This window comes from Salminus brasiliensis, chromosome 14 (assembly GCF_030463535.1).
Source record: "Salminus brasiliensis chromosome 14, fSalBra1.hap2, whole genome shotgun sequence".
Classification (NCBI taxonomy): Eukaryota; Metazoa; Chordata; class Actinopteri; order Characiformes; family Bryconidae; genus Salminus; species Salminus brasiliensis.
The window spans coordinates 7,412,946-7,430,203 of NC_132891.1; the positions used below are offsets into that span (position 1 = coordinate 7,412,946).

At 42.0% G+C, this 17,258-nt stretch overlaps 1 protein-coding gene across 1 annotated transcript; it reads left to right on the forward strand.

The window, feature by feature from the left end:
• The first annotated feature begins 15,479 nt into the window (after positions 1 to 15,479).
• Positions 15,480 to 17,258, forward strand: rps26 (ribosomal protein S26). The gene is made up of 4 exons (XM_072696685.1): positions 15,480 to 15,549; positions 16,512 to 16,689; positions 16,887 to 17,017; positions 17,176 to 17,258. The coding sequence occupies exons 1-4, from the start codon at positions 15,547 to 15,549 to the stop codon at positions 17,209 to 17,211; spliced, it is 348 nt and encodes a 115-aa protein (XP_072552786.1). The 5' UTR covers positions 15,480 to 15,546; the 3' UTR covers positions 17,212 to 17,258.

Below are 17,258 nucleotides of genomic sequence, written 5' to 3' on the forward strand. Positions count from 1 at the left end.
GTGGACAAAAACAAACCAAGGACAACCTTCCAAAAATTCCAAAATAATGCACTGGAAAGCAATAAACAAGGAGGCCTTTAAAAACACTTCATTAAAATGTATAAAAATGCTTTGCAGCAAACAATGCATATTAGAGGATCTGTGTCTTTCTGTAATAGAAAGGGCAAATTTAAAATACACATTATCAGAGTCAATCTGCTAGTCAATCTGCAGACACATTATCAATCTGCTAATGAAACACTGCTGATTCTTTAAGAACATAGATTTTAATTTCAATAATTCATCTGTAATTTATAGCATAACCAAGTAAGCATGGCAACCCAACTACACAATGCACTGTTTGTGAATCCATCATTTGGCAGTGTTCAGTGTCCTTCAAAACACAGTAGAGAATTACAGAAACTTTAGAACTGACTCTAACAATCTCCAATGCACAGCAACAGGAAGAAAGGATGTAGACACAGAATACCCATAACACAGTGCTGCTCTTTTTTGCCTATATCCTCTTGTCATTGATACATTGACATGTTGTTTTCGGGTTTCTCCATTTTCCAATATTTTTGATAGATCATTTTATCCATGGTACATTACATGTCCAAATTGTGTGGACATCCCTTCTAATAAATGCATTCAGCTACTTTAGGTTGCACCCACTGCTCACACAGATATGTATATGCATACACATACACACAGTGTCTAGTCCGTGGACTCCTAGTGAAGTATTAGTAATAGAATAGGACTCTCTGGAGCAGATAAACACAAACCTATTGGCACCATGTCTAATGCCAGGCTAGAGGGGTATAAAGCCCCCCGGCACTGAGCTGTGGAGCAGTGGAACTGTGTTTTCTGGAATGATGGTTGTTGCTCCATGCAATACTTTTGGGATGAGTTGGGGAGTTGGGGATTGTCATTGCTTGCAATCAAATCCAAGTTTAGAAAGCCTCCCCTGGACAGTTACTTTAACAAAAGCAGGAGTTGAAGTTGGATGGTTAATTATTTGTTAATATCCTTGATTTAGGAAGAAGGCATGAATGAGCAGTGTGCCAATACTTTCAGGCACATAGTGTATAATACTCATAACAAAGCGGGTTCCCTGTTGCAAAGCAGCGTGTTGTTGGTTTCTGCAGCATTTCTTGTCCTACCCTGTTTTTATCTGTCTCATCTGTGTCTAGCCTGTAGCCCCGCCCTCTCATCATTGCTCCCAGGTGTTTCTTGTTAGTTCTTGCTATTTTAAAACCCCTTTCCTGGTCTAATCACTTTGTCTTGTGTTTTCCAATGTGGCTGTCTATTCTTGGTTTGTACTTTATTTGTCCCTTTGTAGATTTCTTTTTCGAGTTTATTACTCCTCTTCAGCTTCTTTTGGTATTTTGTCACTTTTACCATGGATACTGAGCAGTTTATGAACTTGGTAAAGTCTGATGTCAGAAAAACTAGCCTGAAGCCTCATCGCCTCACAACAGGACCTTATAGCTGTGGTCTATGTGATTAGCTTGGTGCTTTTGAACGTTTTCTTTCAGGAAATGTGTTTTCTGGCTTATTAGTTTTTACAAGCTTGCTGTGGTGTAATTCTAAGAGAAGCAAATGTACCGAAACAATCACAATACACTATGAATGTGATATCGAATTTTATCCATATTGGTCAGCTCTAACATACTTCATACACACAAACACACACACCTTTACTGGAAAGCCCAGTATGAGATGACTCATAATGTTACATATAATTATATAACTGTTATCATTAATTATATAATTAAAATGGTCACATAATGTTACATCTACTGGGGCATGACAATCTCTGATATACATAGTACCTCAGATTTTCCATGGTAGGGAACAGTGATTAGGGCTCAAGATCAAAATGATAACAAAGCAAAAAAGAGAGTAGTGAAAGAAAGGTCCAGAGAGCATTTATGATACGCCTACAATACATGGAACAATGGGCCAGAGCTGGATGTCCGACAGAGGACGACTGACAAGGGGTCATTCAAAGAGTAAGAATCAGTCATTTCACCAGGAATGTGACTCATGCAAAGACATTGTTGTGGTGAAGGTGTGACTTGTTAAAGTACTCAGACCTTTAACAAATATTCAAAAGAACCAAGAGGAGATCCCTGAATATGTGCATATGAACAGGATCTGAGAACAGAACCATAAAACGAAACGAGTAACCGAAAGAATAACGAGTGGAACAACAACACAGCGCTGTGGAGCCACAGAGCAAGAAGCATCTCAAGTCAGACTGCGTAAAGCATAGAACACGATCAAGGAAAGAGAGGGTGGGAGCGGCGGAGAGGCGAAAAGCCAAGGAGACATGAGCCTAATAATAGACATATCATCTGTCTCTACAATTAAATTTATATATTTTTACAAGCTGGCCAAGACCGAAATTTATTATTCATTTAACCCCAGACTTAGCATTAAGTACATCCTAATAGCCCTAATTGAAAGGAGGGAAATGATCTGTGAGCTAGCAAGAATCAAAGCGGTGAGGGCCAAAATGGCAGTCGGGCCTGAGTGGGTTCACCCAAGAGGTTGATGGGTACACGGATATGCTTTGGAAGGCTGGAAGTGCACAAATGCAGAGCATTAACGGTGAGTGTGAGGAAAAGAGATGATGGTGGTGGTGGTGGTGGTGGGGGGGGGGGGGGGTGTAGAGGGATAAGAGAGTAAAATAAGGCGGCATTCCCAGGCACTGGAGGATTGAGGGAGGTGGTGGAGGGGGTACTGTCATTGTGGGAGTGCTGAGGAGTCAGTGATAATTAGCTCAATTAGTGACAAAGGCAGTGTAATAAATACCGACTTAGTGTCTGGGTCCCTGCTGTCCTCTCCCTGCACGGCTTGCGATGCAGCCAGGGACTGATGGACAATTCATTAAACCGACAAAATACCCCACCGTCCAGGCGTGACGCTGCGAGTTAGCCCCCTACTAGCCTCGCCCATTGTTCTAATTGTCTGGGTTGGAGTCGCTTTCTGGCCCTCTTCTCCTTACCCCCTCCTTCAGTCTCTCCTTTCACAAAAACCCAAGGAGTTAATGCCCCTACCTAACTCCGTAAGTAGGTGATCGGCAGGTTTTGGAGGGGGGGAAAAAATGGAAAGAGTTTCTTGGAGGGAGGGTTTTAGGGGGGTGGGTTCTTGGTGGGATTAGGGTCCGAGGGTTGCCTGGGAGTGCGGGGAGCGGCCCTGATCGGAATGTCAGAGAGATGAGTCCAGAAGCTCGGATACGGGACAAAGCGAGAGTTAATTAGGAAAGATTGAAGGGGCTGGCGACAATGGGCCGCCACCCGAGTCGAGATGAAATTGCTTCCGCGGATTATTGGGGAGCGAGTGTGTGGGTTGAGGGGTTGTGTGTGTGTGTAAGGGGATGGAAGGGTAGGGAGGGGTTCACGCAGGCTGGGATTGATGGCTGCCCCTCTGCTTGGGGAGCAGGGGAGTGAGGGAGGCTAACCGGCTGTTCCCACAGTCTGTTCTCCTGAAGCCACCTTTGACACACAGGCCTGCCAGGCGGCAAGCAGGGAGGGAGGCTGGGAATGTGGTGAACGGCAGCACAACAAACGCACAAGACCTCAAAAAAGCAGAAATTCATCATCTCTCGGGTTCCAAAGAGAGCCACGAGACAAGTGGAGAGGGATGTAGAGTGAGAGAATGGAGGGTTTTGTGGATAGATCCACCTATTAAGACACAACAGGAGAAGATACCAGATACGGTCAGAAAGGACACCTGAAAAATGGCAATGCGTGTTCTATAGTGATTGAGAAGATCTACTTAGTGCCAGTTGCCTTCACTGGAAGACTCAAAGACTCCTTTTTCCATTTCTAACAATAAAAGCTTTAATTTAATAAGTGCCTCAGAAGGTCTCTAAAGAGTCTTTAACTTGAGAAGCAACGTAACCCACAAATTAAGGGCCAGCAGTGGTTTGAAGCTAATTGAATAATTGCACAAATTAAGTCTCTTGATATTTGTCCAAGACAAAACCACACCAGACTGGCTTTCAGTAAGACATTGACTGAGCAGGAGTTTTTTTTTTCTTGTTGCAGAAGTTCATATTCCCTCTGTGCCTCCTCTACAGCTTCTGGAGGCGCATGCAGGCTAAAGAGCCTCTCTCAGCTCCTCAGGAAAGGCCTCGAGGGAGAACGGTACAGTAAACAGGTCAATTACGGTGGGTCTTTTTGCAGAGGAGATGATATACTGACCCTCACCCTCCTCCTCATCAAAACATGGTCAGGGCTTCTTATTAAAATTCCTATAAAATTGTGGAAGATTGTTTTCCCTGGTGAGGCGCTGGGCCTGCGGAGGAGTTGAGGGGCAGGGGCTGCAGCAGAGAATGGGCCAAAGAGGGTGTGTGGAATGCAAACACACTTTGGGTCGCCACACTGAATAGCGCACACACTGCTCAGCGGTCGGAGAGGCTGTGAGCAGAAGTGTGAGGGTACTTGGGTTTTAGTGAAGCTAGCGGATCCTACTGAGACCCGTGGTGAAAAGGAACAACCCTGGACACAGCGAGAGGCAAAGCCTGAAATTCTGTGGTTTTGCCCCTCCAGCGAGAGCCATTTCTGTGGCATGGTGTGCTCTGGATTATGTTCTGTGTATCTGTGAGTGAGAGATAATTGGGAGGTGTGCAAGTGTGGTGCTTTCGCGTGGGCTGCAGGGAGTGCCCAGGCACGGCAGCTGGGCAATAGGCCGGGTCCGGGAGAGTTGAACCCTAAAGGCTGCCTGACCCTCTCAGCAGATGGTGGCTCCGGAGAAACTGCCGCTTCTCATCACAATGGCTTTGCCCTTCTAACATCTCCATCATTCTCTCCAACTCCAGCCATGTAACAGAGGAACATGCAACACCCGTGGCAGGCATGACAATGCACTCAGATAATGGCACTCAACAATAAGTGAAGGGTCAAAGGATAAATGCCTATTCTTATTTTGGCTGGTGAAAATTCATAAATCAAAAGCAGGGAATTGTGGCTGTGTTTGCCCTCACATAATCTATGAAAAATTATATTTCAGTTTTAATTGTGCTGATATTTGCTCTTCTAGTCTATAGACACGTTGACCTTTGACAGCAGCCTCTTCTCACTAATCGTGTTTATTAAGATACAGGCTTTTTATATGCATGTAGATGGGAAAGCTATTCGCCTGGTACAATCAACAAATCAAGGGCATTAAAAAAAGAGTTTATCCTACTTTTGCTGGAGTAACTATATCACCTGTTCAGGGAAGACTTTCTACAAGGTGGAGCATTGCTGTGAGGATTTGATTGCGCTCAGCGACAAGAGCGTTAGTGAGGTCAGGATGTTGGGTGATCACCATCCAACTTCACCCCCAACTCATCCCAAAAGTATTGGATGGAGCATCACCATCATTCCAGAGAACACAGCTCCACAGCTCAATGCTGGGGCGCTTTCTATTCATGTTCATGTTTAGATGTTTTCATCTGCTCTGAGTCCTATTTTATTGACAATACTTCTCTACAGGGATTAGACAATGTTGTCAATGCAGTGTGTGTGTGTGTGTGTGTGTGTGTGTGTGTGTGTGTGTGCATTTTCACATCTATGTCAGCGCGTTTTACAACTAGTCCCTGCATCTGTTGCAATTAATGCACACATTTACATTCACAGCATTTGTCCGACACTCTTATCCAGAATCATGTTACACGGGTTTCAGACAGTGAATCGAACCCTAGTCCGCCATGGAGACGGCAGTGTTGTTATTCACTACACCCACCGCAAACAGTTCACAAACGGCAGGTGCTGAAAACTTGATGAAAACATCATCTTAAAGATGAAAATATGTTTATTTTTATAAACATTTGTATAAGTTTTCTTAATTATTATTAGTTATTTGCAGCAGAGATGTGCAACTTTTATAAAAATATGAATATTGTTTAAATACATAAAAAAATAATAATTAAAAAATATATATTTTTGTTCTGTTATGCAAAAAGCTTGCATCTACATTATAGTTTTTCACTTTTTGACATAATGTGAATCTAGAACTTGGTCTTTACATCGTGTCCAAAGTTCATGATGAATGGACCAATAGAAATGCTCCAAAATTCTTTATACCGACTTCCTCTGCTGTTAAAAGGTTTTTTTCTCCACCTCCATCTTTGCCATTTGTGCTACTTTTGGGATAATGTGACTCTGAAAGTTGGTCTGTGTATTGTGTCCCAATCCAAACTGAAACTGCACCGCCCAGGACAGGAAGGCCCTCTAGCGTTTGATCAAAACTGCACAGTCCATCTTAGGACCACACTAGGGCCATTAGGAGGGCACTCAACATCATCAGGGACACACACTCCCAACATAGCCTCTTCACACTTCTACCATCAGGCAGACGCTACAGGAGTGTAAAGTCCAGCACAACTAAACTCACCAAAGGGCCATCAGGCTTGTGAATGACTTCATCAGCACACTGCCCCTTCCTGTCAATCTGACTGCTTGACCTCTAGCCAACACACACACACACACACATACATACATCATACTGGAACTACACAGACAAATTTCATTTTGTCAATTTTTGGTTGGTCTAATTTTTCCCCTTTTTCTCTCAATTCTTTGGGAAAAATTAACCCACTCGAGGCTAAGGACTTAACACATGTTCATCCGCCTCATTTCAAACTGCACTCAAAGGAAAGCACCAAGAGTGATGAGGGGAGAGAGAGCGCCATCTACACACCTGGAAAGACTCAATTGTGCCAATCGCGCAAAGTTTAAGAACCTGCGACCATAGTGGGCCATAGTGCAAGCTCATTAGACCTGACGCTGAGCCACTCGGAGTGTGCTGCTGTCACACTACTGTTTGCAATACTGCACAGCGCACTTTATGATGATGCTCTTTGCAAATTTCTTGCCCCCTTAATGTGTTTAAGACTGTCAGTTGTGTTGTGAAGCCCTACAGTCCACGGTCACAGTCAATCCAAAAAAAAATCAAGAACTTTAAAAGTATTCTCAAGTGCAGTCACATGTATATATATATGTATATGATGTATATGATGTATATATGATGTATATGGTTGTATATGGTTGTCTTATGATGAAACTGGCTCTCATCAGGACCGCCCCAGGAAAGGAAGTCCAAGAGTTGCACAGGATAAATTCATCAGAGTTACCCGCCTCAGAAACCGCAAGTTAACAACCCCCCAGATAATAGCCCACCTCACAGCTTCACATTATAGTATTTTGGTTTCTTGAACACGTTTAAGTTTACTACATGATTCCCAGTGTGTTAATTTACAATGTAGGAAATAAAAGAAAAAAATTTAAACATTGAATGAGACGGTGTGTCCAAACTTTTGACTCGTACTCTATGTCCTAGTTTTCATTACGTTTCGAGGTGAATTCTGCCTGTAGTCTTTAAGTTGTGTTGTATAGTTTTTACTTGTTTTAATAGCTTGTGTGGAGGATTAGTAATGTAAGAATTTCACTGTACAGTGCACTGCCTCTTTACTGTGCATATGATAATACAACTTTTAAATCTTGAATTTCATGATGAATGTACCAATAGAAATGCTCCAAAATGACTTGGAATAGAAATTCTTTCCATTGAAACTTCAGAAGCTTTTTTCCGTCTCCTGTAAAAGTTGCCATTTTGGAGATAGAAGATTTTTGTGGGACACTGACAACATGAGACCAAAGCATAGGTTACACACATAAACATGAGAATGATCACGAAAAAAGTCACTGGAAAAAATCATGGCCAAAGAAATCATCACCACATGATCATGGTGGGCCTTCAAGAGGATTTCAAGCTAGCAAGAAAAAGTACCTTGAATGTAAATCATCTTCTGCGACCACACGACTGCAGAGATGAAAAACATCTCAGTCTGTTACACCACACGACTCTGACTGACGAGACTGAAAGAGGTGTATGAGTCTGAGAAGTCCAAACACTCAGGGGTCCAGACACTCTAAAACCGCTGCTTTCCTGTGGATGTGTTTGCTGTGCATAAAGAATGTGGACAGACCACTGGACCACACAGAGCAATCAGGCCGATGTCTGTGGCTTCCCCCCTCTCTCCCCATCTCAGCAGTACTCTGCCATGCCGTTTCCCCGGCTCAAGAGCTGTTTTCTTGTCTGAGTGTGTGTGAAGGTGTGTGTGTGTGTGGACTTGTGGGTGGTGGTATAATTTACACCGCAATATCAGTCCCCTCCCCACGAGCTAAAGGACCACGACCTCTTGATTTCTCTATTAGTGAGACAGGCTGTTCTCATTTGGCCTGCGATTCACCCAGACTAAATCATTTCCTGCAACTGCAGAACTGAACACGTTAAGATCTCCTCTGAAGCTCCTCAGTTATTTATACTGTACCTCCCGTTCAGATGACCCCATCTTTACTCTTCACTCTCTTCACCAGAATCTGTTTGGTACATTTGTGTGGAATATGACACTCTCTGGCCTCCTGGACGTGGATTAGAGCGATGTTATGAGGGAGGACGTTCTAGAACAGTATCAATGAGGGAGGACGTTCTAGAACAGTGTGAAGGAGAGGGCCTTCTAGAATAGTGTCAATGAGGGAGGACGTTCTAGAACAGTGTCAATGAGGGAGGACGTTCTGGAACAGTGTGAAGGAGAGGGCATTCTAGAATAGTGTCAATGAGGGAGGACGTTCTAGAACACTGTGAAGGAGAGGGCCTTCTAGAACAGTGTCAATGAGGGAGGACGTTCTAGAACAGTCTGAAAGAGAGGGCCTTCTAGAATAGTGTCAATGAGGGAGGACGTTCTAGAACAGTGTCAATGAGGGAGGACGTTCTAGAACAGTGTGAAGGAGAGGGCCTTCTAGAATAGTGTCAATGAGGGAGGACGTTCTAGAACAGTGTGAAAGAGAGGGCCTTCTAGAACAGTGTCAATAAGGGAAGAAGGTTCTAGAACAGTGTGAAAGAGAGGGCCTTCTAGAACTGTCAATGAGGGAGAACGTTCTAGAACAGTGTCAATGAGGGAGGACGTTCTAGAACAGTGTGAAGGAGAGGGCATTCTAGAATAGTGTCAATGAGGGAGGACGTTCTAGAACACTGTGAAGGAGAGGGCCTTCTAGAACAGTGTCAATGAGGGAGGACGTTCTAGTGTAAATAAATGTGTGAATGAAAGAGCCTTCTAGAAGAGTGCAAATGATGGAACATTTTAGAACAGTGCAGGAAACATTAAACAGGGAACACTGTTCTAGAATGCCCCATCATTAAGACTGCTCTTCAATGTTTCCTACACAGCACTGTAAATGATATGGCATTCTAGAACAGTGCAAATTAGGGAACATTCTAGAACCATTTCAATGAGAGAGGACATTCTAGAACAAAGTGAAAAAGCGTATAAACTGTGTGAATAAGGGACCATTTTAGTGACCAGTGTCAATGAGGGAGGATGCAGAGCAATGTGAAAGAGAGGGCACGATAGAACAGTGCAAATAAGGGAAGGTTCTCAAAATTTGTGAAGGGGGAGAACACAGTATAGTGGTCCGAACTGAAAGAACATGCTAGAACAGTGAGAATGAGGGAACATTATAAAACAGACTGAATTTGGAAGCACATTCTTGAATAGTGTGAAATGGGAAGAACATTCTACAGTGGTCTAAACTGAGAGACCATTCTAGAACATATTAAAGGGGGAGAACATTCTACAGTGGTCTGAACTGAGAGAACATTCTAGAACAGTTTAAAGGGGAGAACATTCTACAGTGGTCTGGACTGAGAGAACATTCTAGAACAGTTTGAAGGGGGAAAACATGTTCTAGAACAGTTCAAAGGGAGGAGAACACATTCTAGAACAGTGTGCATGGGGAGACATTGTACAGAGGTCAGAATAGAGAGAAAATTCTAGAACAGTTTGAAGGGGGAGAACATTCTACAGTGGTCTGAACTGAGAGAACATTCTAGAACAGTTTAAAGGGGGAGAGCATGTTCTAGAATAGTTTGAAGGGGGGAGAAAACATTCCAGAACAGTGTGCATGGGAGAGACATTGTACATTAGTCTGAATTGAGAACCATTAAAGGATAAACATTCAAGAACATTGCTACAGTGTTAGCCTAGAGCAGTGTAAAAAGAACATCCGACAAGAGTTAGAAAGTGAGAACGCTGGATGTGAATTATGTTCTAGAGCAGTGTGGAGGCTGAGAATGTTCTAGAGAAGTAAGGATGATGAGAACACACTTTATACAACCTTTTATAACAATGTGTGAAAACATGCCTCAGCAATGTGACAGTGTGTACAGAGTCAACATTCTAGAACATGAAAAGAGGAGAACGTGTGAAAGACGGTCTGCTGTTCTTCAGTAATAGGCCATAAGCTTAATGTGAGTGGCTGAAACTAGCAGTGCATGCTAATCTAGTGTGTATCCCTCTCTCTCTCTTTCTTCTCTCTCTCTGTTTGTATGTCACATTAACCCATTAACCTCTGGGGTACCAGAACCTTCAGTCCATGATCAGTTCAAGACAATGTTTAGAACCGACACACCAAATAAACCAGTGTAAATAAGGGAGACCTACTCTAACAGGTCTACCCTATTCACACTGTTCCAGGATGTTCTCCCTATTAACCGCCTTCTAAAAGGTTCTCCCCTTTCACACAGTTCTAGAATCTTCAACTCAGTTCCGCTGCCCCCTCTCACTATTCCACAATGTTCCTTAATTCATACACAGTCCATGATCACTTTATATAACAGGGACTTCTGTACGAACTGGTGGGGCTATTCTTCGGTAATAGGCCATAAGCTTAATGTGAGTGGGTGAAACTAGCAGTGCATGCTAATCTAGTGTGTATCCCTGCGTGTACACGTCACAGCTGTGGGTGTTTAGATGTTCTATACAGATGTGAGCCCTCTTTTCTGACTATACTGCATTTTGTAAGTACGCACAGGTCATTAACTGCTTTGCTAGCAAGGTCCGTATATGTCATCCTGAGTCACTTTATCTAGAGCGCTCTGCAGACTCATGAGACGAAGAGCAGGAAAACACATATGAATGATACATTGTCTAAAATGCAACCCATGGAAAAAAATGTTTAAGACAAAGGGAAACAGCTCTGGGTTTTTTGGTTTTAATTATTGGCTGTGCTTTTACAGCGACAGTCGGCAAGTACTCAACTCTGACACACGAACGCAGGAATGTTTATTTGCTGCAGTTTAGGAGCGCAGTGGCTTACAGGAACACTGACACATTCCTGTGTCACCATCTCTCTCTCTCTCTCTCTCTCTCGCTCTCTCTCTGTTTGTATGTCACATTAACCCATTAACCTCTGGGGTACCAGAACCTTTAGTTCATATCACACTGGCATCACAACCATGCTGTTCAAGACAACGTTTAGAACCGACACACCAAATAAACCAGTGTAAATAGGGGAGATCTCCACGTCCTCCCTTTTCACACTGTTCCAGGATGTTCTCCCCATTAACCGCCTTCTCCACCAAAAGGTTCTCCCCTTTCACACAGTTCTAGAATGTCCTAGCTCAGCCCCCTCTCACTATTCTACAATGTTCCTTAATTAATACACAGTCCATGATCAGTTCATATCACACTGACATCACAACCATGCTGTATAAGACAACGTTTAGAACCGATACACCAAATAAACCAGTGTAAACAGGAGAGACCTAGAACAGTGTGAATGGGGAGGAGGTTTTAGGGCAATGTGATTGGGAAGAACAATCACTCTACTGCTCGTCATCCTGTTCTACAATGTTTTACACACTTCAGCGCACGTTCTCTCACTTTACACTGCGGCAGAACGCTCTCCTGTGTGCACTGAGAATGCTCTAAAATGTTCTCATAGAATGTTCACCCCTTTACACTGTTCTAAAATGTTCTTTTATTCACGCTGTTCTAGAATGTTCTTTTATTCACGCTGTTCTAGAATGTTCTTTTATTCACGCTGTTCTAGAATGTTCTTTTATTCACGCTGTTCTAGAATGTTCCTTTATCCACGCTGTTCTAGAATGTTCCTTTATCCACGCTGTTCTAGAATGTTCTTTTATTCATGCTGTTCTAGAATGTTCCTTTATCCATGCTGTTCTAGAATGTTCCTTTATCCACGCTGTTCTAGAATGTTCTTTTATTCATGCTGTTCTAGAATGTTCCTTTATCCACACTGTTCTAGAATGTTCCTTTATCCACGCTGTTCTAAAATGTTCCTTTATCCACGCTGTTCTAGAATTTTCTTTTATTCACGCTGTTTTAGAATGTTCCTTTTTATTTAAACTGTTCTAGAATGTTCCTTTATCCACTCTGTTCTAGAATGTTCCTTTATCCACGCTGTTCTAGAATGTTCTTTTATTCATGCTGTTCTAGAATGTTCCTTTATCCACACTGTTCTAGAATGTTCCTTTATCCACTCTGTTCTAGAATGTTCCTTTATTCACGCTGTTTTAGAATGTTCCTTTTTATTCACGCAGCTCTAGAATGTTCTTTTATTCACGCTGTTTTAGAATGTTCCTTTTTATTCACGCAGCTCTAGAATGTTCCTTTTTATTCACGCTGTTCTAGAATGTTCCTTTATTCACGCTGTTTTAGAATGTTCCTTTATTCATACTGTTCTAAAATGTTCTTTTATTCACACTGTTTTAGAATGTTCCTTTTTATTCACGCTGTTCTAGAATGTTCCTTTATTCACACTGTCCTGGAATGTTTCTTTAGAATGTTTTACTGTCCTAGAACGTTCTCCCTATTAACACTGTTCTAACACGTTCTCCCTATTAACACTGTTCTAACACGTTCTCCCTATTAACTGTTCTAACATGTTCTCCTCGTTCACACTGTCCTAGAATGTTCCCCTATTAACACTGTTCTAACATGTTCTCCTCGTTCACACTGTCCTAGAATGTTCACGCCATTTAATCATGTTCTAAAATATTTTCTCCGTTCACAGTTCTAGAATGTTTCTTCATTCATCCTGTGTACAAGTGATAACTATCTAGAACAGTGGATAGAGGGGAGTGATCAAGAACAGTTTTAATGGTGGAGGACATTAAAAGTTAGGTTAAATAAGTGGATGGGTGAGAACAAAGGGTGAGAACATAGGGTGAGAACATAGGGTGAGAACATTATAAAACAGGGTCAATGAGGGGAACAATCTAGAACAATATAAAATGAAGAACATCTAAGAGTCTCCCAGCCATCACGCACAGGTAGAACACACCAACCACACTTTGGGCCTAGAGGGTCTCTTGGTGTTTGCTGGGGCGGGTGCGATCTGGCCTTAAGTGACTTCATTGAATGGCAGCTGAGTGAGTCCGCTACTGCAGCTCCAGGGGGGAGCCGCTGTCCCACCCATTATCCCCTCAGCATCTGGAAGCCAATCCCAGTAAAGCACACGTTTCTTTTGGCAACTGCATGCTGACTGCAGTGACACAGAGGACAGCCAACCACAGGAGCCCCACATTCCCCCTTCCATGCATGCTGAGAGCAGCTTGCATAACCTCGCTCTCCTCCAGCAACACTCACACACACGCGTGTGTGTTTTTATGCACTGTTGGGCTATGGGTCACACATGAGTCCCATGTGTATGCTGAGCTGAGAGGAAGGGATGGTGTCTGAGGGCATGAGGTGTGTGTGTGTGTGTGTGTGTGTGTTTTCATACACTCTAGGCAAAAAGAGGTTACACATAGAACCATCTACAAAAGGTTTCCCACCACAACACAAAGAACCTTTAAGCTAGGCAAAGAAACACGTAAACGTCCATACAGTTCCTATATAGAACCAACACTTCTATTAAAGAACAGCACAGCTACAGCACAATATTTTCAGCAATCTTAACACACAGTTACTTTGTCTATTAAACAAAAGACTACATTTTAATAATAAATATGGCCTGTGCAAAAGTTTGGACGCTCTATACTATAGCCTATACAAAGGCTCAGATTGTTGATAAGGTCTTAGGCCCGCGGCAGGTCACAAATTGTGATTAGAAATTGCTCAAATCAAAGCTTTAGAAGTTCTCTTCAAGCCTTCAACTAACATTTCTCAAACATGGGCTCCTCTAAGCAACTGTTCAAAGATAGGAAAGTGAAAGTATGGCCACAAGGCAGTGGGAAGCCACACGAAGATAGTCAGGCATTTTCAGCTTGCTGTTTATAAAGTGCAGAATGTTAATAGAATGTGGCAGTTCAGGGGAACCTCTCAGAGACAACGCTCAGAGAGGACTGCTCATTTGCTGGTAAGTCAAAAGGATCCATTTGACTGCCAAGAATATGCAGGAACAATTATCAAGAGTCAAGAAGGTGGTGCGCAACTGTGCGGCATTGCTTGCACAACATATCCTTGACGGAAGTATAAAAAAACTCCTTACCTGTGACCTCTTCAAAAAGGTTGCTGTGGACTGATGGCCACAACAGACACTATATTTTATGAAAAGAAGCCTTGCCAGCTGTGAAGCTATTATGCTTTGGGGTTGAGCTGCTGCCAGTGGCCTAGGCAATATTGCAGATTCAAATGATGTAATAAATAATTTAATAATAAATACTGGCTGGGCAGTAATTATACTTTAATTATACAGCATTTTAATTATACTTATATTTTGTATTAGAAAATATATTTTTTATATTTGAATGAGAGCAAAAAGTATTCATATGAAAAGTGATTACTACTACTGTCTTTAATAAGTTCAACCCTAAACCCGTAACCTCAGTCATTAAATTTAATTGCAGGTCAGCCCTGGTTTTCATCTGGACGGTTATGTCCTGAAAATGTACAATACATGTACAAAACATAAACACACACACACACACACACACACACACACACACACACCCTACTTGCCCTCAGCCACTCTCCCTTCCTCCCTACTCAGTACACCCAGCCCCAACACTGTGCTCTTTTCGCAGCTCTGTCAGCCAACAGTCCATCATTTCTTACTTTACCTGCGTGTTGATGAAGCGCTTTCCTCGGGTCGGCAGCTGGGCACCTGCTGACCTCTGGTGGCCGCACTTTGTCAGTGCCATTCTGCTCAGTGCAGTTCGCGACAACGGAAACACTGCGATCAACACAAACACATAATATTAATAATTGTGATTAATTAATTGTTAAACTCGTTTTAAGAATTTTAAGAAAATCGTTACACCTGCTAACAAATTACTTTGGATTTAACCTTTAATGATAATAAGTCATGTAAATGACAGGAAGCTGAGGAGACAATAAGAGTCTACACACGTAATCTACGCACACATGGTGCACATGATGCAACGCGATGAATAAACCGAGACTACAAGCACATTTCCACCACAATACCAGCAGTACATCAATTCTAAATAACAAAATTAATTAAACAGAAAAACATTATTGATGTAAGCTCTTTTTAAGAATGAATGAAGAAATTAAACGATTGCTTATTAAAAACTACCCATGTTAAATTATTTATTCTTATTCTTAATAATGCAGTGTACTTTCAACTGGTGTAAAAGTAAATTTCTGAAACACTCCACATAAAAACTAAGGTTAACATTTTTTATTTAAGTGTTATTTTATTCCAGGTTCTAGGACTTTTATTTTTTCCACCGGAAGCTTGGGGAGGCTTTATAAGCTACGTCACAACGTTTCCGGTTCTCTTGCTTGCCACTCGTGTGAAGATGGTGAGTGCGTGTTAGCGCTGAGCGCACACTTTGGCTTTTTCAGACTTATTTTCGGTCGTTTTCTTGCTCGTTTTCGGTACCTGTTTTAAAAAAAGGGCCCCTTGTTTGTTACTGTATCAGTAACTGTGCTGTTAGACCGAGTTCGAGTTTTAGAAATGACCCTAAAGGAGGGCGTGTGGTCGACGCTCAGCGTGCAGGAAAGGCAGCCCCTCGGCGCGGTCCGCCGCTGGAGCTGCAGCCTTGTGTTGGCCCAGCGCTGAGTAGGAGTTATACCCCCGTTATTGCGGTGTGGAGGGGCACTAATAATGATCATATCAGCGTTTCGGGCTTTTAGTAGTTTAATCCAACTCCCCAACTCCAGAAAATGAATCTAGAAATTTAAAATGTGAGTTTTACTAAAACCACGGAAAAACATGAGTTCAGACATGATCAACTCCTGCTTCCTATCACTGATTTAATCTTGTGTTCGCCTCTAAAACTGATTACTGTAGTTATTTTAGCCTCAAATCTTTTAGGTTTTCATATTCATAATCCTTTTTACACCATACCTGAACGTTTAGCAGCTAAACTAACTTTTTTCTCTTTTTTTTTTTTACATCTGAATAAAAAATAAATCTAACTTGGTATCAAATGTTTTACTTCTACATTTTATTTTTAGTTTTGCATCAAAACAAAAATTGTGTAACACTTGTTGTTTTGTTGATGTTCTTACCAGATTTGCTTTGATAATAATGTGTAATGTAATTAGTCGAATTAGGTCCACATCTTTCTTAATAAACATAGTTTAGTTAATTCTTAATATACTAGTACTTAAATACTTAATATACTATCTAAATACTAGAGAAACTGATTTTTACTAGATCATATATAATTAAATCCCCCCTCAACTATGGTGTCCAAAATGTGGTGGTTCACAAAAATGAACTTGTTCTGACCTCTTAAGTGCATCTTTTTTCCATCAGACCAAGAAAAGGAGGAACGGGGGTCGTGCCAAGAAGGGACGTGGCCATGTCCAGCCCATCCGCTGCACCAACTGTGCCCGCTGTGTGCCCAAGGACAAGGCCATCAAGAAGTTCGTTATCAGAAATATTGTTGAGGCTGCAGCTGTGAGGGACATCTCTGAGGCCAGCGTTTTTGACGGTGAGGACAAATCTACCAAAAATATGCCTGAACTGTGCATATGGACACTTGTGTGCTTGATTATAAAGGTTGATGGTTTCTGGGAAAATATAAATCTACAGGACTGACATTGCAGATGTGTTAATGTTGGTGTTTAGCCAAAAGGAAAAGCAGTGTAGAGTGAGTTTATTTTAACCGAGTGTTTCCTCTCTTAACAGCTTACGTTCTGCCGAAGCTGTATGTGAAGCTCCATTACTGTGTGAGCTGTGCCATTCACAGCAAGGTGGTGAGGAACCGGTCACGAGAGGCAAGGAAGGACCGCACCCCACCACCTCGATTTAGGCCCAGTGTAAGTTCTGCATTTCATGCTGTTTACTCTGGATACACTTTTATAAAACAGACTGAATTAAGACTATTATTTTAGGCAACAAGTTGCTAATGTGATTATGTTCCAACTGTGAAATGAATGTTTTACATGAATTTAATTTTTTCTTTTTTTCTTTTTAGGGTGCTGCCCCAAGAGCTCCTCCTAAACCCATGTGATTTGGGGAAAAGTTCTTGTGTTAAAAATAAACAAACTGTTTACTACT